The 24,258-nt window shown below is 41.6% G+C and overlaps 1 protein-coding gene across 3 annotated transcripts in view; it reads right to left on the bottom strand.

Moving 5' to 3' along the window:
* Positions 1-1,179: 1,179 nt before the first annotated feature.
* The window catches only part of DNAJB4 (DnaJ heat shock protein family (Hsp40) member B4), a 38,685-nt gene continuing 15,606 nt past the window's right edge, over positions 1,180-24,258 (bottom strand). For all 3 annotated transcript variants that reach the window (XM_054981798.1, XM_054981799.1, XM_054981800.1), the window contains exons 2-4: positions 14,145-14,410; positions 10,378-10,952; positions 1,180-2,721 (exon numbers count right to left, since the gene is read on the bottom strand). In XM_054981798.1, the coding sequence (XP_054837773.1) occupies positions 2,488-2,721; positions 10,378-10,952; positions 14,145-14,355 (1,020 nt within the window). In that variant the 5' untranslated portion in view covers positions 14,356-14,410 and the 3' untranslated portion in view covers positions 1,180-2,487. The remainder of the gene's footprint in view (positions 2,722-10,377; positions 10,953-14,144; positions 14,411-24,258) is intronic.

The raw sequence follows: 24,258 nt of genomic DNA on the forward strand, positions 1-24,258 counted from the left end.
TACCTGGATCCATGCTATGGTAAGATCAAAATTTGACTATTGTAATGCACTATACATTGGTCTCCCAGCTAAGCTAACTAGGAGGCTCCAATTGGTGCAAAATGCTGCAGCTAGATTGTTAGCTGGAGCAAGCAGGAGCACGAACATCACTCCCATCCTACAGTCATTCCACTGGCTACCTATCAGTTACCGTGCTCAATTCAAGATATTGATTATTCCATACAAAGCTCTTCATGGCCTTGGCCCACCATAACTATGGGATCACCTCCCTCCCTATGTCCCTCCACGGCAGGTTCACTCATCTGAACAGGGCCTCTTCCAGGTGCCAGCCTGCACATGGGTGAAATTAACAGCAGCCCACACATGGGCTCTGTGGTGGCCCCTACCCCTCTGGAATGGCCTGCCTGAGGAGGTCAGGAGAGCGCCTACTCTCCTGGCCTTCTGCAAACAATGCAAAGCTGAATTATTCAAAAAGGCTTTTTACTCAGATAGGAGGGGTCTCAGATGCCTCGCTAATGAGTTAGGGACCATAGACTTCACCACCATGTTGCCTTGCATGTTATTTGTTGCTTTGAATATGTACTCCTATATACTTCCTGCGCTTCATGTTATATACGTCAGTCCTAGAATTGATTATGTTCTGTTTCAGCGATTCTTCAACTTTGTATTGAATCCTTGCTAATGCTGTATCTTTGTAAAATCCTATGACATTGTTTATGGAAATGTCCTTGATACTGATTGTACTAATCTCATAGTATGTAATCTGCCTTTAGTCTTAGTGAGAAAGGTGGACTATAAATAAATAAACAAGTAAACAAACAAACAAATAAATGGGGGCCAATGTGGAAGGGCTACAATGCACTGCTGGTGAGCTATGGTTAGTAGCTCACTTGTCATAAGTGTGCAGGCCTAAATTAAAATTTGCACTGTATTACAAGTAAGGTTAACCCATACTTTCTGAACTTAGATGCATTCCAGGACATCTTTTGCTATCTTGTCTTATCTATAATCTACTTTTTGACATCTACAAGCTATTTGTTCAAATCTATTTATTAGTATAAATATTTTTCTAATACTGAAAAGAGTGTAACTGTATCATGATATATTACACATTGATTTTTATCCCCCCATCTATAAGTGACATTACAAAACAGAGACAACATTAAAAACCAATTTTAATTTAAAAAATGTATGAAATGCAATACAGACCATAAAAGAATTTTTGTGAGCAAAGAATTTGAATAAGGAATACTGGCAATTTTTTTTACTCCTAATGTCATAAAGACAATCATTCTGGGTCACTTAGGATACCAACAGCATATTTTAGTTCGTATTCCAGGTATGAAACCAACTCAAAAGTTGTTAACTAACTCAAATTATATAATTCCTCAACAACAAACTCTCACAGGAATATTATAATCCTAATACGGATATTAAATGTGCTAGTACTTAGAAAATAGATAACCAAACTCCAAATCTCAAAATATTTATTTTTTCTATCTGGAACCATACAAAATGGTTGACCACTATCAGTTAACAGTGCAGCTATACCTGGCTCATGAACAGATAATAAAATCCAATATTCTCTTTAAAAAAATGACTTACAAATGTTAGAACAGTGAAGCATGTTTCAAGGCAAATGCTGAAAACATGTTAAATAAGTAGATTTATATTGCCATCCAAGGTACCAGCCCTGTAAAAACTAGAACAACTGAGGGCTTTTTTGCTTTTATCTTCCTTTCCTTGGATAATCACATAGGATTTGAATGTACCAGTCATGGAACTGTATGCCTTTGAAAGACCAGAATGTGTGTTAGATATACCACATGTAGGCCAACTGTCACATTGTTGTTAAGATCATCTACATGGGCTGTCTTTAAAACAACTGTATCTCACAGGTGTTTCCATCTGGAAATTTGCTAGACTGCAAAACATCTACCCTTAGACAGGTGCACCTATTTGCTGCTAGCATGTTGAGTACTGAGCAAAGGAATGCCTCAGTATCTACTGTAATACAGGGGAGATATCTTCTTTGGGCTTATGAGCATTTAGTGTGCAATGTAAACAAAGCATACAGGAATATATACAATATGAATATTGCATCTATTATATGAGTTTGTATTATGGATTCTGATAATATGATACAATATCTTACACAGATGATCAAGAAATATAGGAAGTGTTTGAAGTTCAAGCACTTCATTAGAAAGATATGCACAGGTTATCCCCAGATTACATTTTACATGTAGGAAAATACTGGATAAATTTTCTGAAAAGGAAGATCTAAAATACAACAAGTGGTTTCAGCATTATACTTGATTGTAAGTCTTGTGTATTTTCACCTCCTATTCTCATGCAGCACTGCATAATCCCCTCCCAGATTCACACACACACACACAAAAGTTCCACAGTTATAGACTTCACTTTTACAGCATAAATTTTCCAATGTCCAGAGTCCTCTTGGAAAAGTTCAGAAAACTTATTTCCTTATGAAACAGGAAGATTCCTCCTGAGTACTTCTTTTGATGCTGGAGCTATACTATCTGGGAAGACTACTTCAAATTCTATGACTAAGTCACCTCGCTGATCAGGGTTTTTGGGAAATGGTAAACCATATCCTATAATTCTTCTTCTCATTCCAGGCTTTACAACTTCATTTATTGTCATAGGTATGGTTCGACCTTCTATTGTTGGTACATTGATTGAAGTGCCACATAAAGCCTAAAAAATATCAAATATATCACATCAGGAAAAGTAACACATATTTGCCAAGCATTAGAAGTGTATCTGTACACAAAGATATATCTCTATCACATATAATTTGGAAGAACAATATTTGAGTATGTACTACAGAGAATACTTCCAGATGAGAAGCTCTGCTAGTCTGTTGCAGCAAAACTACTCAGGAGTTCAGCAGCAGCTTCAAGACTAACAATTTATTTCAGCATGAGCTGTTGTGAGTCATAGCTTACTTCTTCAGTTGCACAGACATGTGCATTGATCAGCTTGGAGAAACACCCAGCAGAATGTAGGCGATACCAAAGGAAGCTATTGCAAAAAAAATAATAATAATCAAAAATCAATTCACCTAGAGCAAATGAGAGATGCTCCCAATTAACAACAGCAGATTGAAATAAATATAAAATCTAATGCAAACCATCTCATTTCATCCTGCATTAGATTTGATGCTTATTTTACTCTGCTGTTGTTGGTTGGGACAGTCTCACACCTACTATAGTTGCACCAATTTCTCTCATGACTGGATCTGGCTTTACAGCAGCTTTTCTTGGGAACCTCCTCCTTCAGTTGGATATTTAACCAAGGCTAATGGGCCCAGGCTACCCCAATCTTGTCAGCTCTCAGAAGCTCTAGTTAGTACTTGGGAGACCACTAAGGATGTCCAGGATCACTACACAGAGGCAGACAATGGCCAACCACCTGTTTGTCTCTTGCCTTAAAAACCCTATGGGGTTGCCATAAGTTGGCAGGGACCTGATGACACTAACATGCAATGTGTACTTCACTGCATCTTAAAACATGAGTTCTGAAAGCTCATACTGAAATCAGTTTTGTTAGTCTTTAAGGTTGTACTGGACTCCTGTATAACTTTGCTGACCAAAATATATTATACACAACATAACTTAGTATTATTAAAACCTGCCAAAAGCAGAAACTGAATCATGCACAATTATACTATGCAGCTCTTTTGAAGCACCTCCTACTCCAATGAGGTAGAAGCCAAAACTGGGTCTTTGCTTTGAAGGAGGAAGCAGGCACCATAGCCCCCTTATAGATGCGTATGGCTCCAGCCACCTACACAGAAACATATTCAGACATAAAAGTTCTTGCACACAAAGGAATCACTGTCCTCTCTTGACCTAGGGATATATATACAATAGAAATTCCATTTCACAACATTTCAATCCATAGAATAAAATAGAACAGAGCCTACACAAATGGAACTTAATAGTTTGGATCCAAAATGTTTTCCCCTTTATGTTGCAGCTCTCTGTATCCCTAAAAAGCTGCTCTTGAGGGAGCCCTTGCAAATGGGATGGATATAGCATTGCCACCAGAAAGAAGAGTCAAAAGCAATGGCGCAGCCCCTTCCCAAGATGTGGAGAGGGCACATTTTCTCACGATCGTTCCTTAGTTAGAATGTCTCTGCACAGCATCCTACCAGCTGTGCACCCCGCCGCCTCTTCAGGAATGACTTTTTAACACAGAGCTGCAGTGGGCAGAGAAAAATAGTATAAATTCTTTCTGTGAACTAATTGTTTGCGATTCTATAGGATTTGATCCACTGTATGTATCAGTCTCATGAAGCTTCAGGCTACTGTCTTCAATCCATGTGACACTAAACTTGAAGGCCAAAGAATCATTGGTATTTATAAAAACTGATCACTGTTCAAAAAAGTGACCCACAGGAACAATTATTTCATTTCATTTTTGACAAAGACAAGCATGTCTAGGAAAGTGAGCTGCATCTAAATTCAGGTGATGTGTTAGCTTTTCCTTGTTCAAAGTTCTTAATGTTACTTTTTCTTTGATACTTCCAGATGGAAAAAGAGGATGCCTACCTGTAACTGTTGTTCTTTAAGTGGTCATCTGTACGTTCACATGACCTGCTCACCTTCCCTATAACAAGTGTTTTTAACTTGCTGCCGTGTACTGTTTTATTTTTTGAATGAATTAAGCAGATATTTTCACTAATGAAGTATGTAGATGGAAAAATAACCCTCTCTGAGGAATGGATCATTAGACCGACTAGGAAGGTTTGTTTTACTTGAGACAGAGGAAGACATTCTGGAACATTTATGGTACTCTCATACACACAATTCCTGGAGGCAGTTTTCCAGTTAGTAAGGGAGTAGCTGCCCATCCTTTGTAGAGAACCAACTTGGCCGCATTATGTGCCTCTTCAGGCAAAGATCCCAAAACCACTAAGCAAGACACCAAGGAGTTTTCCGACTTGAGAAAAACTAGGGAATTAACAGAAGTATACAGAAACTGTAACACCATAGGAGAGATAAAGAAATAACAATGGTCAATACAGGAAAATATTGACCAAAATATAAAAACAAATGAAGAACATAAGAGTTCAGGCAGATGAGCCCTCAGAGTATTATTGCAACATCCAGCCAGATGACCAACCCTTCTACAAGAAAGAGAGGGATCTAGAATATCGTATCTCAAGTAAAATGAACCTTCATGATAAGTCAAATGTTCCATTTTCATTTGAGAAGGGGTCATTCTGGAACATTTGGGATGTTACCAAGCAGTTATGTCCCATCCATGGAAGAAGTATCACCTTTCTAAGAAGAAAGTTCAGACAACTCATTGCAGGAACTGCTGCTCAAAAGCCACATCAGTTGAAGCCAAAGTCCATTTTATGATGCTGAAATAAGCATATAGATACCCACATTACAGCCTTGAAGATGTCTGAAATGCTAAACGCTGCTGAGATGGCTGAGCTTGGAATTGAGAGCATTTTAATGCCTTCAGAAACTTTTAACCCTTGTGAAAAACATGCCAAGGCTATGCCTTCAAGCCATTTGCTGAGTTTCACCTTGTGGACATTCTTTCCCTCAATGATCAGACCAAAGTCTCTGAAGAGGGTATCTGATTCCTGAAGGGCCTTATGTTGAGAAGGTAAAGGTAAATGCTTTTCTAATGTCTAGCTTGTGCCAGTTCCTTTTCCCTTGAGTGGAAAAGTCTCAGACAAACAAGGAAGGAATGTTTCTTGCATGTGACAGAAAACAGAATGAACTTTAGACAAAAGGAACCCATCTTTGGGTTTTTCTGTTTGTGAAAAACCCAAAGATCTTAAGCAATATTAACAAGGACTCCTGACCTTGACTTGACAAAAGTCATCTCTATGAAGAGTACCTTTAGCTAGAGGAAAAGTACCTTTAGCTAGAGGAACCTGAGAGATTATTTCTTTCAGAGATTCCAAAGGGCTTACATTAAGACCTGTAGAAAATGGAAATGATGAACTACTGAAGGACAAGAGATATTTCACAAAGGGATTATCTGATACTGGGAAACCATCCACAGAGGGAAACACTGAAGCCAGAGCTGTGACATCTATGGAGCTTCTTAGGACTCAATCCCTGTGACAATCTGTCTTGCAGAAAATAAATTCTGAGGCAAACTTCAATCTCCAGAATGACAATCTTTTCCTTCTGCCACTTGATATCTGCCTTCCAGGTGTACTTGGAACTTACTAGTTCTAAGAAATCTCTCAGCAGAAACTATCACTTAATCTCCATATAGTGAAATACTGCCTAGATGGAGAAGTAAATCTTAAAACAACATGTCTGCTGACAACTGGTAGCTCCCAGAAGGGCTGAATTGACAGGCCAGAGGCCTGAGAACCCAAAGCCTTCTGGGCCAGAAAGAAGCAATATGATGCACTTTGCCCTCTATTGTTGGAGCTTGTTTAGGACTCTTGTCAATGCCATCACTAGTGGAAAGGTATACAATAGGCATGAGACTGCAAAGCCATTGAGGCACCACCTTGTTCCACTTGCTGGCGCAGGAAACAGGCAAAAAATCTCATCATTGGGGCATTCCCTGGAGAAGTGTACATCTGACATGCCAAATTGAAGAACAGTTGTTGAAACAGATGAGGACCAAGGGACCGTTCTCCTGGTCTTACTGCACCTGAATCAGTTTGCCTGAAAGCACTCTTCCCTCAAGGAAGGGAGGAGAAATATTCCTCCCCGGTTACAGCAGAACTGCCATTTCCCTCTGTAGTTTTGCTGGACCTTGTGCCCCCTTGGCAACTGATATGGACCTCTGCCATTGTCTGGTCTGCTCAAATGTAAATGTTGAACTGAGACATCTTTTCTTATAAGTGAACCAAAGCCAGTTGGATGACCTGGAGTTTCCAGGGACCGAAACCTTTTGAAGCTTCCAGGTGGCTCCATGTCCCCCAAATATGGCCCAGTGAACTCCCAACCCAGATATGCTGGCATCAATGGTGATTTGCAAGTCTATATGTACCCAGACTGGTTTCCCTTGAGGAGAAGTTCATTCACCCCTTCAAATCTTGTTGAAGTGGTCAGTTCATAGACATACAAAGATTATCTGAGAGCGATAACTTTCTGGTAAAGCACTGAGGTCTCCTGTTGGTGAGAGGGAGCTCTTGTCCAGGAAATGCTGTTGATAGCTGCTAGTGTCAGCTCTGGAAGGACACAGGAAAAAGGCTGACTGAGTGAGATGAGTGCATGACTACATCTAAGATCTTTTTCTCACCCAGAAGGAGGGAGGAGGTTTTCTCTCTCACCAAATCTATGATGGCTCCCAGGTTTAGGCCTGTGATGGGACTAGCAGTGTCTTCAAGTGACAGAACAGGAACCTGTGGTCCCTGAGACATCTGATGGTAGTCTTGAAATCCTGCAATATAATGATACTACAGGGAAACCTGATCAGGAAATTGCCCAGGTAGGGATGGATATACCTGCTCCTTATCCAGAGGCTGGCTGCCAAAACCAGCATTATTTTTAGAAATACGTATGAAGCCAAGGGAGGGCCAAACTGTATAGCCTTGAATTGGAACTTGTGTCTCATGAGTAGATCAGAGATATTGGCAGTAAGCAGGAAAGAAGGGAACATGAAGGTATATTTCCACTAAGTCTATTAAGATTATGGGAATCCCTCCTCTGAAGAACCTTGCCTATTAATTGCACAGCCTCCATACAAATTTCTTGTGGGCCATTACCCTTGCTCAGAAACTTGAAATCCAGAATGGCTTTACAGTCTCCATTGCTCTTGGAGTCTAGGAAGACAACAGAGTAGATGCTGGAGCATCTTTGATGGAACAAGTTTGACGGACTCCATTTTAAACAGATGATCCACTGTGTCTCTTGCTAGTACAATGGATAAATGCAGAACAAAGAAACCTACCTTGAGGGACACTGCAGGGGAAACAGACAGGAATGACTTTATCCTAGACCTACTTGATTGTTGGAGAACACAAATTTCATTTTGTGGAGAGTCCTCTGTGTTGGCACAAGCCAACACAGAGGACTCTCTCTTGCCATGAGGGAAGTAGCCCCTGAGGCCCTAAGCAAAAATATCATCTTCTCATATGACCTGTGGAGAGCAGCATCATTTTTTTACTGTTGGCATAGCTAAAGAGCCCTTGTCAGCATTTGGATGAACCATCCTAGAGGCTAGACGTGCTACTGGAGATCTCACTGAGATCTGAAACACCCTAGAGACTTTGGAAGGAAAGGAATATAGACTTTGGAATGGCCCACATGAAGCTGCTGGCTGACTGGGTTGATCCACACGCCATTGATTTCTGTACTGAAAATGCAGGGGGAAAGAAACATGAACCCCATCATTTAGATATGAGAATAAGTGTAGGGCTGAGAGAACCCCGGGATCCCCTACATGCTCTTCCTACTCATGGGGTCCCTACATGATTCTGCCTTAGGGACAGAGAGCCTAAGAATCCTTGATGAGCTGTATCAAGAAAGAGGGAGTTCCTCCTGAGAGCAAACACAACATGGCTGTTGGCTTGCTTGGGGAGTGAGCTCATCATTGGATGCCTACCCCCCCTCCTCATCTGTTCTTGGATATGACTCATCAAGTCAGGTTCACCATACGTAGTCCTATTAGAAACATACAAATAATGAAAAGGGTGTAATGGAGCCTTTTCTTGCCACCTTAAGTGCACCAAAGGAGATGAGTCTGGTCTTCCATAGGCCCTTACTGTGTTCCTTGCTACTTCTGGAGGCATTGGGATGGGAGGGAAAGATTGCTGCTGCTACTTCAGGCCTAGTTTGCCCTTTCTATTCATTTCTTTAGTTCAAGGTGTTCCCTTGCAACACTGAGGCACTAATGGGAGATGTCCCTTCCAATTCATAAGGTTGCATAAGTTGGAAGCAACTTATAACACACAACACACACACACACTCACCACAACTGCAGTCATCCCCTACTCTACTGTGATGGCATATTAAGGCCACTGAGACACACAATTGTGTTTTGGTACCTAAACAGATCTGGCTGGCTTCCTTGCCCTCTTTCTCAAAATTGGAGCAGTTCGAGTCTTTTTCTCTCAATTCTGCTCCAAAGGAGCAGCCAGGGCACTTTCTACCTCTCCTGAGGATAGGCTGCGGAGTCATAGGCAGGGAGGGGTCCAGAGCAGATAAAACGGAAAATTACGTTGTTAAAGATGCACAAAAATCAAGGCTAAATCCAAGAAAGGAGAGATAAATGAAGAACACTACATATGAGCTCTAGAGAGATGACCCCTTAAAGATGTCTTACTAGCACACACTCACAGAGAAGGCAAGAAGCCAAGATGAAGATGAACATGTACTTCTTCCCTAACAGGAGTCTACTTCCTGTATCCAAGAATAGTGAGTAAGAGAGTACTCTGAATGTTGCCTTCTTCTCAAGTTAAAAAAAGTTGTTTTCCCAGAGATGTTCCCAAACAGGGCTGCAACTGTGGTAGAAAGAACAAACTGAGCAGAATGGTGTGCCTTCTCCAGTTTGGGCATGCACAGCCCAAGGTTGCATCTTTGATGGCAGGAAATTTTCATACCTAGGTCTAGAGGTTTCTGAATTCAAGTGGTAAGCACATCCGTGTGATGCACAACCATAAGAGCACCCATCTGTAGAACAGATTTACTTGATTACATTAGTTTAAAAATTAAACCCAAGCCATCTCAGTGCTATTCATTCATGTTCAAATTGGTGTAGTACTGGGTTGCAAACTATACTACACTACTTTCATAATTTGCAAACTGTTCAACTACTACCAAATTAAAAGCTAGTCTTGTTCTCACATAGCAGTGGTTTATCCACTGTCAAAAAACTTTCTATAGACCTTGAGGTGAACTACTGTACAACATGGTAACATAATGCACTATTCTTGGAGATAAAACAAAAATGCAAACAATTATCTATGAGAGTGCCATAGAGAACTCCCACCAAAGTACCATGAGAAGGAAGGTTTTAATGCTGCTAATGTATACAATAGTACCAATAACCAAAAGGGCCATAAAATGATGAAATCTAGGCTGAAAGCAGACTTTCTATATGAGTAAATGATCACCTTTTATGAAATGACCTATGGAAAGGGGGAGGGGGAATGACAGGGTTACAGGGTTAATTTGGAATATCTTTCTCCACATATTTTTGTTTAATGTTGAGTTCTAGAAAGAAGCAGTGGTCCATCTTCAAAATGGGGCAACCACAGCTTCCAACACAAGTTCTCAGACCCTTTTTCAAGTATAAACATTATTGAGTTATATCATGTGGAATTCAGCTCTGACTTACAGCAACTAAGATAAACAGAGCCCATGGTATAATCATTGTGAGGTTTTTAACAATACAGTTTCAAAGTAAGATTCTTACCTCTCGTAAACTAATCTTGACAGGATAGACAATGTTTGACCCATCCCTCTTGAAGTGAGGATGAACTTTATCTTTAATCACAAACACAATATCAGCTGGGATAGTGTTGGGTGTTTCATCACCCTCTTTGGGGAATGTAATTTTAGTACCCTCCTTCCATCCCTTCTTGATATCAATGGTAAGGATTTTATCCTCTGTTCTGACACTTCTTCCATCTGGATTGAGCCTTTTCCTGGAAATCCGCATTCTTTTTGTGCAGCTGTGATAAATCTCTTCCAATGATACCTTCAGTTCATGAATAACAGGAGGATCTTGCTTACGACGGGGCTGGCTACCAACAGTGTTTCTTTCTCTTGGAAATCCATTCATATTAAAAGAAGTAAAGGAACCAAATGGATCTCCATCCACTTCCATGTCTTCAGAGTCCCTGCCACCAGGCATTCTTCTACCAAAGAAGATTTCAAAAGGATTGGCACCACCAAAAAATGCTGCAAATGTAGCATGTGGGTCTCCATGGAAGGAGTACCGGAATGTGCCACCTTGTCCATCAGGCCCTCCAGCTCCTCCTTTTAATCCTACAAAGGGACAGACACATTTAACAGTGCTTATATAATCTCAAATTCTGGCACTAATTGAAAATCAGGGCACAGCCTAAAATGAATACAAGAATCACTGGCCAATACTTCCAAGTAAGCACACAAGGGCTTTATAAAAATGTTCAGGAACGGCAAAACAAGCATTAAAGAGATATTACAAAAGTATATTATCACAACCATGCTGACAGTTACCTCAACTATTTCAAGTCTGCCATTTCTTCCTACATGATGACACCTTCCTACTCTCTGTGATTAATTTCACCTACACATCTTTCCTAAATTTAAACAATTTCTCAGCTTTCTATTCTATCTTCAGAACACCTCCCTAGACCTTGCTTAAGGGCTGAAGGCATCTTAACCCTTTCAGTTCTAAAAGCCATCTGCTACTTAGCAACAAGCATCCTTAGTAAGTTAGGTGTCATGTATGTTCTAAGAAACTTGAATAAATCATAAAGAAAATAAAGCCTAGCTGTTATTTTGAACACCTATTTTTTACAGCCTTGAATTAAAATGTATTGACATTTGAGTGTGTTTGTGTTTACTGTTCAAATGTTTATATACCACAGAGTTTTTATTTATTGCCTTTAGATCTATGGATATATTTACATTACAGACTTTGACAGTCATATCCTCTCCCTAGGAAACTGTGAGAAGAATTAGACCTTTTTAACATGAAACCTTCCATACTCTCCCCAAATTACAATCTCAGGATTTTTTGAGAGAAACCATGAACACTGAAAATGACAGAAAAACTAATATAAATGTGTACTCTGTTGAAGCATCTTTAGACTTCTACTTGTTTTCTTCTTGGTGCATAATGCATGCACTAATGTCCACAGGATGATGCTGATACATTCTTTCTGTATTTTAAATGCTATATCTGTCTATGAGCTAATCTAGTAACTAATAAAATTTTGATAAATGAAAAGACATTGATTAGTATTGTCCTACAACAGTGCAATAACAACTGATGGCCCAATCAAACCAAATCCTTTACAATACAGAAGAGATCTGTATATATCTCTTGTAAATTTAAAAGACATCTGAGAAAAATGTAAAGTGATAGTATTAAGTAACCTCCTACTCTGTAGTTATGAAACTGGGTAAATCCTTAGAGAAGCAGTGCAAAGCAGCCACATCAAGCTATAAAAAATCCCTCATGTATTCTAGTAGCTTATGTTCAAAGGCAAATCAGAATAATCCAAAATACCAATCATTTTAATTCAGAAGAGAATTGTTTGTGTTTAATCTATTTTCAGCCCAAGTTATATGAACCTGGTAGAAGAGTTGAATTTCTGAACAACTAAGGATAGAGTCTTCCAAACTGGAAAAAAAATGTATGTTTTAGTAAATGCTTACCTAATTTTTTCCTAGAGTAGAAGCAAATATACAGTAGTACAAACATACAATAAACCTTTAGGATACTTCTTTTAAAAAACCCTAGTTTTTCAAAATTTGTATTAACCCTGATACAAGAACTGAACCCCCTACCAAAATTCAGAAAAATAATATTCTCTGAATTAAGAAAATATTCTATTAAATCATGCTTTGTATTTAATTCTGATCTTTGCAATGTAAGCATGGTGAAAATCACATTCAACTATATAGATGTAAAATTAAGTAACGATTAATGTCAAGCCAGCTGACAAACCACACCATGTCCTCAGTGGAATGACATTTCCTAGAATAGATAATGGATAGGTTTTACAGAAAGGACATCAGGTTCCATGGCTATAAAAAAAGAACTTTAGGGCCACTTGTTTGTTCATGTTCTGGTCAGCAGGAACAGAACTGTAGTGGCTACCAAGAACAAACTATTAAAAAGCAGATTCAAAGATCAATGTTTTGTGATGTTGTCACTAATATACCAATATTATTACTTAAGTTATTAGTAACATGTTTAAAAACTGCTGCTACCTGCTTCTATTCCTTTCACTTTAACTTTTTATAGCAAGGGTACAAAAATAATTTTTCCTGTGTTCCACAGGAAAGGAAATGACCACAACAGCAAAGATAAAAGATGGGGGGGGGGGGAGGGTAACCAGTATATGAAACAGGAAATAAGACTTTAGAATCAAAATGTAGAGGATGGAGGCCTAAAGAAGATACAAGTGCCTAAAGAACTTTGTAACTTGATTTTTAGAATAAGTATAAAAATCACTCTTGTACATTTCTAAAGAAGGCAAAAAAGATGACAATTTGGGAGCTGCAAAATCACTTTAAAATGGAACTAGCACTGATAGAATTTTTGTTTCAGAGAAATTCATAATTTGCAGCACAATCCAAAGAAGAATTACATGCTTCTAAGACCACTGACTTAAATGGGCTTAGAAGAGTGTAACTCTGTTTAGGATTGCACTGTTAGCATTCTTAAGTGTAACTGTTTATCTGGTTTAAATAGCAACTTGTGTCTTCAGCAAACTCTTTAAACAGCAACAGGCCTGTCCCACTGAGGGAATATATTACTGCAACACTGTAAGTTCAGAATCCTGAATCCCAGAGACAGAGAATAGTTCATGTGTTGAATTCTAAACCTTCTGAGAAGTTATCTGAACCAGAAGCTGCAAGAGTTGATTTTAAGTACTGTTTTAGGCAAAATGCATTGTTCTGTACTTTACTTCCTTGGCACATTAGCGCTGTTTACAATTAAGTTGAAAACTTGTCCTGGTATTTATGACATCACGCAAATTTTTTCCTTTCAAGGTAAGAAGCCAGCATTAGCTGAAGTCTGGACACCTGGACTCTAGCTGAGAAGAGCCATCTTTTAACACAATGTTATTTTAGGTAATATAATGTCTGCATGATACCTGATGTTGCCCAAATGAGTGTCAAAAATAAATCCATTTAGCAACTAACAGTGGAATCCTAATTATGTATGAAAAGTAAAATCCCACTGAGTTCAATGGCACTTACTAGTATGTCTGCTGAGGACTGCAGTCTAAGTCACAGACCAAAAAAAACCCAACACACACTATTTCAGAAGAGCTTGTAACAAACTAATCAGGTGAACTTAATGAGGGTGTGCCAGTTTCCCCACCAAAAAAAAAATACACATCCCAATCCTTTATCATGATCTACTTGGGTCCTCAAAGTAAATTACTTACTTTAACTGCTTTTAACATCAGCAAGTTTCTATCTAAACCTAAATACAAGAACAGAAAATGCTCTTACCTTCTTCTCCAAATTGATCGTAAATATCTCTCTTTTTGGGATCACTCAGCACTTCATAGGCTTCTGCAATCTCTTTGAATTTTTCCTCTGCATGGGGAGATTTGTTCTTATCTGGATGCCATTTAAGAGCTTGTTTTCGGTAAGCTTTCTTGATGTCTTCATCAGGTGCCCCCTTCTCAATTCCAAGAACAGAATAATAATCCTTCCCCATTTTCAATGTTTAAAAAGTCTGTTCTTTTGTCCTGTATGTCAGCTATGTAGTGTTGCTGAAAAAATGTTAACACAATTCAAGAGCTGTACTTATACTATGCAGCAGAGAGTTGTCACTTTCTCTTCTACCAAATAGGTTCATACAATTAAATATATACAGTGGTAGATACACTGCCACCCAGAGCCCTCCCAATCACACTACGTGTCCTCGCTCTTTCTAGAACAGCAAATGCTTGGAGACGTCACTTCCCAAACTACAGCCAAAACTCTGCAGTGCTTTCTCTCTGTACAGTTAACTGTTCAATATCCATCTCTCTTTGAAGCTGAATTAATTCATAATCTATTAAGACTTAAAACTATTCCTTCTTCTGTGAATATCTGTAATATGAAAACAGGCTGTATGATGAAAAGTGGACTTATGTGGAGTTCTTTGATAAACTAATGGGTACTCAGTTGCATGAATGGGGAGGGATGGAAAGTAACATTACAGTATCAGTTAGCATATTATCCATAAAGCACAGACCATCCTTCCTCTTCATACAGAGTTTGGTTTCTTAGCAGCTGAGCTATTTAAAAACTCCAGTACTTCAGTAGCAATATGACAACAATACATAACGACCACTGCTCAAGCTAACTTCTAGTACTAATTTCTAGGCAGCGGTACCACATACGGTCATGTGCAGAGGTCTGTGTACAATGAGTTGGATCCAATGACTCCCTTCTTTTGAAGGAGAAGTGGAAACTGGATTCAACTCATTGACTTTAAGAACACGGCTGAAGTGTTAAAAAAACATAGCACTGAGTGCTGCGTAAGCAGTCAACTTGTGCTATCTTTTGCACATGCCATTTCCCTTTACTTAGACCATTCTACATGTAGTGCATGCACCTATAAACTGGTACAGGAATCAGTTACTGCACCAAAGCTAACCATAAAAATTGGCTTTAAAGAGCCACTTTTACACTTTTCCTTGAAACATCTGAAACTAAGAATGAATGGAACACTCACTGTACAGTCTGCTCACTCTTCTTGAAAAATAACATTCAGAACAGCAATATGCACATGAGGATTTTACACTTGTATGTCTATCTTATCCAAAAGCTTGCTCACATTATACTTGCATCTGCAGGTGGTCACTCCCCCCCCCACCCCGCTTAGTCTGTATTAGTCTGTAATCTGCACCTCTGAGAGCACATTAGGGATGTCTACAGTAAAATGCTGAATTACTGTTTGAATTCATGACTAAGAGTTCAGACAACTATAGTTAGTAACAACAACATTCAATTTATATACCGCCTTTCAGGATGACTTAACACCCACTCAGAGCAGTTTACAAAGTAGGTTATTATTATCCCCACAACAAACAAATACCCTGTGAGGTAGGTGGGTTGAGAGAGCTCCTAGAAGCTGTGACTGACCCAAGGTCACCCAGCTGGCTTCAAGTAGATTACCCAATATCATTTTGTTAAAAGCAGTCGTTACCCAAATAGGCAGTCTCCTAATTAGTTGGAGGTATTAGCTTAAAGGAGATAAGTGAGAGGGGTAACTGGGATTCTCCACCTAAGTTTATGGGGATTATTCCCTTAAGAGGACTCTCAAAATAAGCCAGCCAGATGTTCAACCAGAAAGGTTTTTTTAATTGAAATAAAAAGGAAATGGCAAGCATACAAAAAAAACTACACACAGTACACATATGAGGCTAACTAAGAGGAAACCAGGGGAGAAAATGGGAGAAAGCAGTTTCGGGGAAGGTGATAGTTACCCGTCTCGACGATAGAGGTCCATGGAGGCAGTAGCAAAATGACCAGTGTTTCACGAGAAGAAAAAAAGAAGGCCCAAACAGATTTGGGGGTATATGTATGGATCCAAAGACAGGCAGGCAGACACAGACACACACAGGTGGCTAGGGAGTACAGATATGGGACAAAATGCTCCCTGGGACAAGCTGTCTTCGCCTCCAAAATAATAACTTAATGGGTTTTCCAGAGGTAGATAATGAGTTAGGAGAGGTGAACTATAGGTGTAAGTGGTGCCTGATAAAGTACCCAATGGGAAAAGCTACCAGATTTGCTGAACAGTGTTAAGATTAAAGTAAAAAGGTGTGGGAAAGTGAGGTCAGGCTCTTACCTGGCTGGCATCCGTTTTGTTTTATTTCAGGCCAGGTAGTGTCTTGAACTTATGCTATATGAGGAAGAGAGTTTATGATTTTATATCTATAAACTGCCATTCAGTGGGAGGAGGGGTTTGACTGCTAACAGGGTAGGGGTGGAAATACCGGATAAGGGTCATTATGCTTATGCTACTGTTTTCATAAGAGTTCCCTCCCCATCTCACATGCACGCACAGAAGCAGCTATCATTCCTAGAATGGGGAAAGTATGAGGTTGTAAGTTGTCTGCTTCCCCCCCCCACCGCATGGCTAATACTTGCTTGAGGTGATATTTATCTCAAAGAAATGGTAGAAATGGTTAAATATCCCACGCTCTAGTGTTGTACATATCCTCATTCTAGCCATTTTCCAAAAAAAAATTTAAAAACCTCAGGAGATCTTACCACAGATTTCCAGAACTTCATCTAGTTGAACCCTACGCTGCATAGGCTTGTCATTGTAACTCTGACTGGTATTTCTTTGCATTAACATTAGCAATTCCTAAAAGATCCTTGGGACCCCACCCTCAGCAGCTGTTCTGCTCCAAAAGAAGCAGCTTACTCATTCAGTCTTATACAGCAAAAAGGTGCTTTAAAAGATCCTTCATTCTCTCCTTTTCACTTGTCCCCTTACACATAGCTCCTTGCATGTTCTCTTTCTCTCATTTAATAAATATTGATATGCTCATCTAGTTCCCTATAACAACACAGTGATTTTTTAAAAGTATTTAAACTAGAGATTTTTAAAAATACACATGGTGTAAAGTAGACAGAAAACTTTTTCTCCCTCCCTCTCTCATCCTACTAGAACTTCGGGACACCCAATGAAATTGATGGGCGACAACATATTCAGAATGGGCAAAAGAATGTACTTGTTTACTGATTGTGGAATTCACTGTCAATGGTGTTGCCAAGGACCCCCTCCTCCTCCTGTCATGAGGCCTGCCATGAACTGTGTCAGTTTCCTGTGCTGCTGTTTAAAGATCTACTAAAGACTCTGTTTTAGGGCAGCATTGCCCGTGCCTATTTCCTGTTCTCCTTGCTGCAATGGACTGTGCCATCCATGTCTGTCTCCTGCCTCCTTGGGCACCTATCTCACCTGGGCCCAGAGCCACGCTGCCAGCAGCACAGTGCCAGCCGGAGGAAGCCTCCACAAGCCTGGCCAGGCACCCCCTGGTTAGTTCCCACGGAGGGCCCCTTGCAGGCCAGTCACTGAGTCTGCCCTCGCCACTGGGCAACCTGCTAGTAAGCCCAAGCCGTGCCAAGGAGGAAGCCATGTTCCCAAAGCAGTAAAGAGCCAGCCTGGACAGTTTACTTTGAGGCTGTCATTTTGTCAAAGCGAGCCGATCACGTCCACAGCGACCTCACCCCGCTCTGCATATCTCGGAAGCCGCCCTGGAATGGAAGCTAAGTGCCGACTGTCCAGAACACTTAATGGACGCATCTCAATGCAGCTACCACATTCCAGAGCTGATGCCGTCAAGACAACGCCAGCTTCCTGGCCGAACCAATCAACCTGCCCGGCACTCCCTTCCCCTCCTTTGTCCCCTCTTCCCGAGATGTCACAATCTTACAATCAGACACTAAAGTGGCCCAGCAAGGGTAGTTGTAGAGCCATTAAGCATTTGTTCCCCTTTTGAGAACCACAGGAAAAGGCACCTGCCCCAGGGTACGTTTTGGCATATTTAAGCTGGCCTCCCCGGCCATGAGGTGCGTGTGCCATTCCTATCCTGAACCTCTGCTGCCTCTCTCTCTACGGGTCTAGTGCAGGCATTAGATACCACCACGCTTCGCTGCTACATCTTTCTTCCACGCCATGACCAGGTGAGTATACCCAGTTCCTTTGATTTCAAGTGGGCTCTCCTGCTAATGCAACCAGCTCTATTTTTCCAACTCTTTATTTCCTAGTTTATTGTACATACCTTGTTTGTGTGTGTTATTTTAGGCATACGCAACACTATTAGTAAAACACATTTTACCTTTATTAGTCTCGCCTCTTTATTGCACGAGTGATCTGAAAGAGGGACTCTGGTATAGCTGGTTAAGATCCGCACTAATTCAAACCCAGACTGCAAGCTAATTCCCCCATTAAAAGAGCAGTTCTGGTAACAATGGATCTAATCTAATGATGGTCAGTAGCATAGTTGGTATTAAAAGTGGATTAGAAACATTCATATAGAATAGGTTCAACAGCTACTAGCCATGGTGACTAAAGAGAACCTCCACATTTAGAGGCAGTAAACCTCTGAACACCAGTTCTAGGAGGCAACATTAGGGAAAGGCTCTGCCCTGTATACTCTGCTTGTTGGGCCTCCAGGATGCTGTGAAATAGGATGTTGAACTAAATGGACCACAGGTCTGATCATGCAGGATCTGGGAGACCCAGGCTGGAATCTCTGTTCAGCTAGATGACCTTGGACTAGTTATATACTCTCAGCCTAACCAACTTCACAGGGTTTTTGTGAGAATAAAATGAGGATGAGGAGAATAACATACGCCTTTCGGATCCGCATGGGGAGAAAGGCAGTGTATATAACAAACTAAATAAATAAAAACTTGTATTCTAACATTTTTAAATGCCAGAAATTAGTTAAAAAGATGTTTAAGTACAATTAAAAGAAATAACAGAAGAATGCTTCATAATAAATCAAGCTATATAAAAGCTCATCTAATTTCAGATACCGGTCTTTCATCCTCTTATTATATGAGATGCAAAGAACTGAACCTAGGATCTTACTGTGCATTAAAAACATACAAGTTTTGCAATTAAATTACAGCCTCTCTCCTCTACACAGTCCTTTTTATCTTATATTAAGGACATATTTCAATAAGCTTTACCCTTGCTTCTCCAGGTCAACATGACCTATCTAGTCCAAGTACAATCCACAAGTTATGAAACAAATGAATGTGTTATGTCTTGTAGCCTTCTTTTCTATTAAAATGTAATAGTGGGACTCATGCAAAGTACTTTAATGAGTAGCTGCCAGGATAAAGAGATGAAGGGATGGGGCAAAGGACAAAAATTAGAATGACATCTGCCTTCTGAGAGCTGATAGCAGGGCAGAAGGGGAAGAAAGAACAGACTACAACTGGGAATTTGGGTTGGCACTGGCACTTTCTATAAAACAGCTTTCACGGAGCTACTCAACTGAGTCCTTAGAAACCTCTTGCTGTTCTTTGTGCTACTAGCAAACTAGAAATGACCTCTTAACTGTGTCCCCTCTTTGTTAGATATGAAATGATAGATGGATGGTAGCTATTCTACATCTCTGAAACAGTGCATCTTTCAGACATAACACATTCAGGAGTAGGGATAGGTATTTCACATCAAGGATATGGGATCATTTCAATGGTAGCTATTTATTTATCTAAGCCACAGAATTCAATTTTTCCTTAAGTAAATTTTGGATTACTTTGGTTAGAATTTTTTTTAAGCACACTCATGCTGTAACCAGAATCAAATTCTGTGTGATACAGTAACAAAATAATAATGTATGCATGCACAAAAACAGTAATTTAGAAGGAGGTATTCGTAAGTACAATAAAGTTTTATAAATCAATCCTCTTCCAAGTGCAATCATTCAGAATAAATCCATATGTGAAAAGATACTATAGTAAAAAGTGGAACAAAGACCAAATAAACCACAAGGCAAATTACAAAAAGATCACATCTATAAATATACAGATAAATGTCAAGGGAATAAAGCCAAATTTCTAGAGCAAAAAAGCCTCTATAAAATCTAGCATGTAGTATTTGCAGACACATGAAAATACAGAAATAATTGCAGTTGTGGAGAAATGCTACTTTAGGCTACATCACACTATCGAGCAGGAGCACAGACTCTACAATTTCCTAGAGAAGGGAAACAAGGCTTTAATCAGGGCTGCCACTACCTCCCTCGCCTCAACAGGGCTTGGGCAGGCTGGGCACTGCTTCCCCCACCTTATGCACGGCTCAGTTGAGCTGAGCAGCACCCCCCGCACCTTACTTCATGCAGGGCTTGGGCACCCACTCCACCTCTGCCTCTGGAGGGGTTCAAGTGCCATGCGGGGGCCAGGTGCAGGGGACCCATGCCTTGAGCAGGGCTCAAGGGGGCTCAAGCTCCACCTCCCAGCCTCAATTGGGACTTGAATACTGCCTCTATTCCAGGGCTGGCTTGGCCCAGGTCGGGGGTGGTGGTAAGGCCATCAGCCCACTGGGAGGCATCCTGGTATTCTTAATGGCCAATCCACCTCCACCTGTGAGGTAAATTAGGCTTAGAATGTTTAATTGGCCCATGGTCACCTAGTGAGTTATCACTGTAGAATGGGGATTTGAGATCCTATTCTAAAACTCTAACTACAAAGCCACACTGCCTTTTGTGGGGTGGCTGCTGTTGAACAGTAGCAAGCAGCAAGGCCTATATTAGTCATGCAAGTCAAGTGGTAACATGCTGTCCACTGGTTGCCGCTGGACCTGGCCCCCATGAGACCTCCCTCAAAGTCCAAAACAGCCTTGGAAAGGGCCCTCTCCCTCCCTTTTACTGACAAAAACCAAGTCTGAAATGCTGGCAAAACTTTCAGGATTGTCTAGCATCGATTCGGTTTCGTTTTCCCGGCCATGTCGGATGCTCCTCTCAGCAGGTCTGGGAGGAAACTGTCCGGGGTCTGGGTCCCAGCCCCCAGACTTGGTAGGAGGGAACAGCAGGTCAGCCGGGCTGATGGGCAAACAGAGGGGGCAGCCAGCAGACAGCAGGTCAACTGGTCAGCCAGCTGACAGCAGGTCAACTGGTCAGCCAGCTGACAGCAGGTCAACCGGTCTGACTAGCAGGCAGAGGGGGCAGCTGGGGGACAGCAGGTCAACCCCTCCCACAGGCAAATGGAGCCAGAACCTGCCGGTGCCAGGGGCAAGGGGCAAAAGCCCAGGGCCTCAGGAGGCAGGGGGAGACAGAGAGAGGCCAGCGAGTCCCACTCCCCTAGGGAGGGAAAGGGGGCTAGGCAAGGGCAGAGGGATTGGAAGCTCAGCAGTCACCCACCCAAAGACCTTACCTGAGGAGGAGAAGCAGCAGCAGCCCCAACAACCCAAAGCCACGCCCCAGCTAGAAAATAGTAGCCTGGCCCAGGAGTTGCCAAAAGCCAAGCCACTCCAGGTGGGGCTATTGGAGGCACTCTGCAGGAAGCCCTGGGCAACCAGCCAAGGAGCCACAGCTGGACCCACCTTCAGCCATCAGCTCAGCCAGGGAGGCCGGGCTGCTAGCCAGGGGACTGCAGCTGGACATGTCTTCAGCAATCAGCCAAGGCAGGGAGGCTGGGCAGCCAGAGAACAAGGCACAGCTAGTGCTGGTCAGTGGGGCCAGATCAGCTACCCCAGCTGCAACTGCTTGGTGCAGCCAAAGGCCAGGCTGGAAGAGGGGTGGGGCAGTAGGAGGAAGCCCTATAAAAGCTGGCTGGGAAGAGCCCTGTGGTCGTGGGTGTGAGTGAGGAGTGATGATGTGGAGTGAGAGCAGTAAGATGCAAGGGTGGAGGCTTGGAGGAGAGTCCTGGAAGGAGAAAATGAAGGAGGGCGCAGAGGGTAAGCAGGCCAGGTTGAGCAGGCCAGCGAGTGGACTGAGAGGGAGTCTGGGTGAGGTATACCGCCCCTCCTTCCACAGAGCAGGGTCCTGCAGATTCCCTGGCCCCCCTGTGACGTCAGGAGCAGACCGCCCAGTGCCACGCCCAGCGGCAGCGACGGCAAGCCCTGACAGAAACGTCCGAGCAACCTGACCGGGCGGTTGACCCGCGAGGGTTAACCCCCAGGACTCCCAGTGAGGGAGCGAGGGGTCCGGAGCGCTGCGGGAAGAGCCCCCTGAATGCAATGCAGGGGGTAAATTGCCCGTTTGCTCCAACGGAGGCCGGCAGACTGGCGCAGCGCCTCGCGTGCTGCCGGGCCATGGAGAACGGCAATAAGCAGATTTAAGGTGAAAGCCTGTAAGTAAGCGAATCCCTTCTGATTCTTAAGCGTATGCGAAGGATTGGTGGGAGCTGAAGCTAAGAAGGCGCAGATTTCTTCCCCCTTTACCGAGTTTCGGAACTCAGTTGGTGTCCCCCCCCCCAAGATGGCGACGAAAAAGCAGAGCCCAGCAATGAGCAAATCGGTGATGGCGACACTACAGGGGAAGGGGGAAACTTTGGAAGAGTTGGTGAGACGAGCAGTTTTCGATGCTGTGCAACCCTTTGTAGCGAAACTGGATGAAATGGGGCAAACGGTTGATTCAGTGGAGAGCGAGGTGAAAGCCATTAAAGAAACAGCGACCGGAGCAGAGCAGTCTGCGCACGAGAACGCAGTACTCATGAAAGCAACAAGTAAGGAAGTGAAGCTTTTGGAGAATCAATTAATAGGATTGCAAGTGGACCGTGCCCAAACGGTACTGCGTCTTCAGAACGTAAAAGAGGAGGAAAATGAAAATTTAAAAGATGTGGTGTCTGGACTTTTGGCGACATTCGCAGAGGCAACTAAAGAAGAGTTAAAAAGCGACATCTTGGAGGTCCGGCGGACATCTTCAAAGTATGTAATGAAGCGGCAGCTGCCTCGCGAGATTATTATTGACTTTTCATCTAGGAAGACTCGGGACACCATTTTATATAATTCGTACAATGTGGACTTGGATTATTTGGGCAACAAGGTTAAAATTTTGAAGGATGTTCCATTTTTGGCTCGTAAAAGAAGATTCAAGTATAAAGGACTTGCGGCTTTCTTGAGGAAATGTGATGTGAAATATAAATGGTTGTTTCCAGAAGGCGTTTTGTTTAGTTATAAGGATCAAACTTATAAGATTACATCGGAAGCCCAGCTGATAGACTTTTTGTTCAACCATCAGGAGTTCCATCAAGATGAACATCCAAAGTCTGAAGGGGAATGTGGGGGGGGGGAGGAGAGAGCGGGCACAGCTGCTCCAGCTGCGCAGAGAGAACTGAGACCAAGACGCAAGGAGGGGGGGGGGGGAGAAGATCTGATCCTGAATATGGCTTGTACTGTATAAGATCTACTAATCTGATCGCATGTTAGAAAGTTAACTTTTAAGAAAAATTGCAGCATGAAGGGAATACAAGAGATGTAGTGTAGTGTTTATTGGTTGTATGTTGCTTTTCCCCTTTTCCCAGCTCCCCTCCCCTTTTTCCCTCTCTTTCTTTCCCTTGTATTTTTGTAGTTTTTTGTAGTTTTCTATGTTAGATATTAAAAATAAAAAATAAAAATTTTCAAAAAAAAAAGGATTGTCTAGCATCAGCCACTGAGGACATCTTTTTGCTAAAGCTACAGGTGCATGTTTTATCATTTTGCTGGGTTTTCACCAGGGTGGATTTGATTTAAATCAAACTGATTTAAATCACGATTTAAATCACTAGTCATTAAGGCTTGATTTAAATCATAGTTTTCTACATAAAGACTAATTCTTGCTGGTATAACTTTAATATGCAAGTAGATGCCTGCTTTACTGATAGGTAAAGGAACTTCATTAAAGTATTCCCAAACTGGGTCTCTTTTACGGCCTGCTGCCATTATAGGTTTTTTGCTCCAAGGAAAGAATGTGATAAACCTCAGGTCATACACACAAAAGATCCAAAGACTTGTGCAGTATTGTGCTCAAAAAGTTTCACTTTCATTTTGTACTGCTTGCCCCTCCCTCCTCATACTTAGTTTCTTGTTGTGCAGATCTATTCCACTCCAAACAATCAGAAAAATATTGTTTCTATTCACTGAACTTCTTGAAACTTAGCACTGGAGGGGATGATTCTGTCTTCA

The sequence above is a fragment of the Eublepharis macularius genome, chromosome 5, assembly GCF_028583425.1.
Source record: "Eublepharis macularius isolate TG4126 chromosome 5, MPM_Emac_v1.0, whole genome shotgun sequence".
Taxonomy (NCBI): domain Eukaryota; kingdom Metazoa; phylum Chordata; class Lepidosauria; order Squamata; family Eublepharidae; genus Eublepharis; species Eublepharis macularius.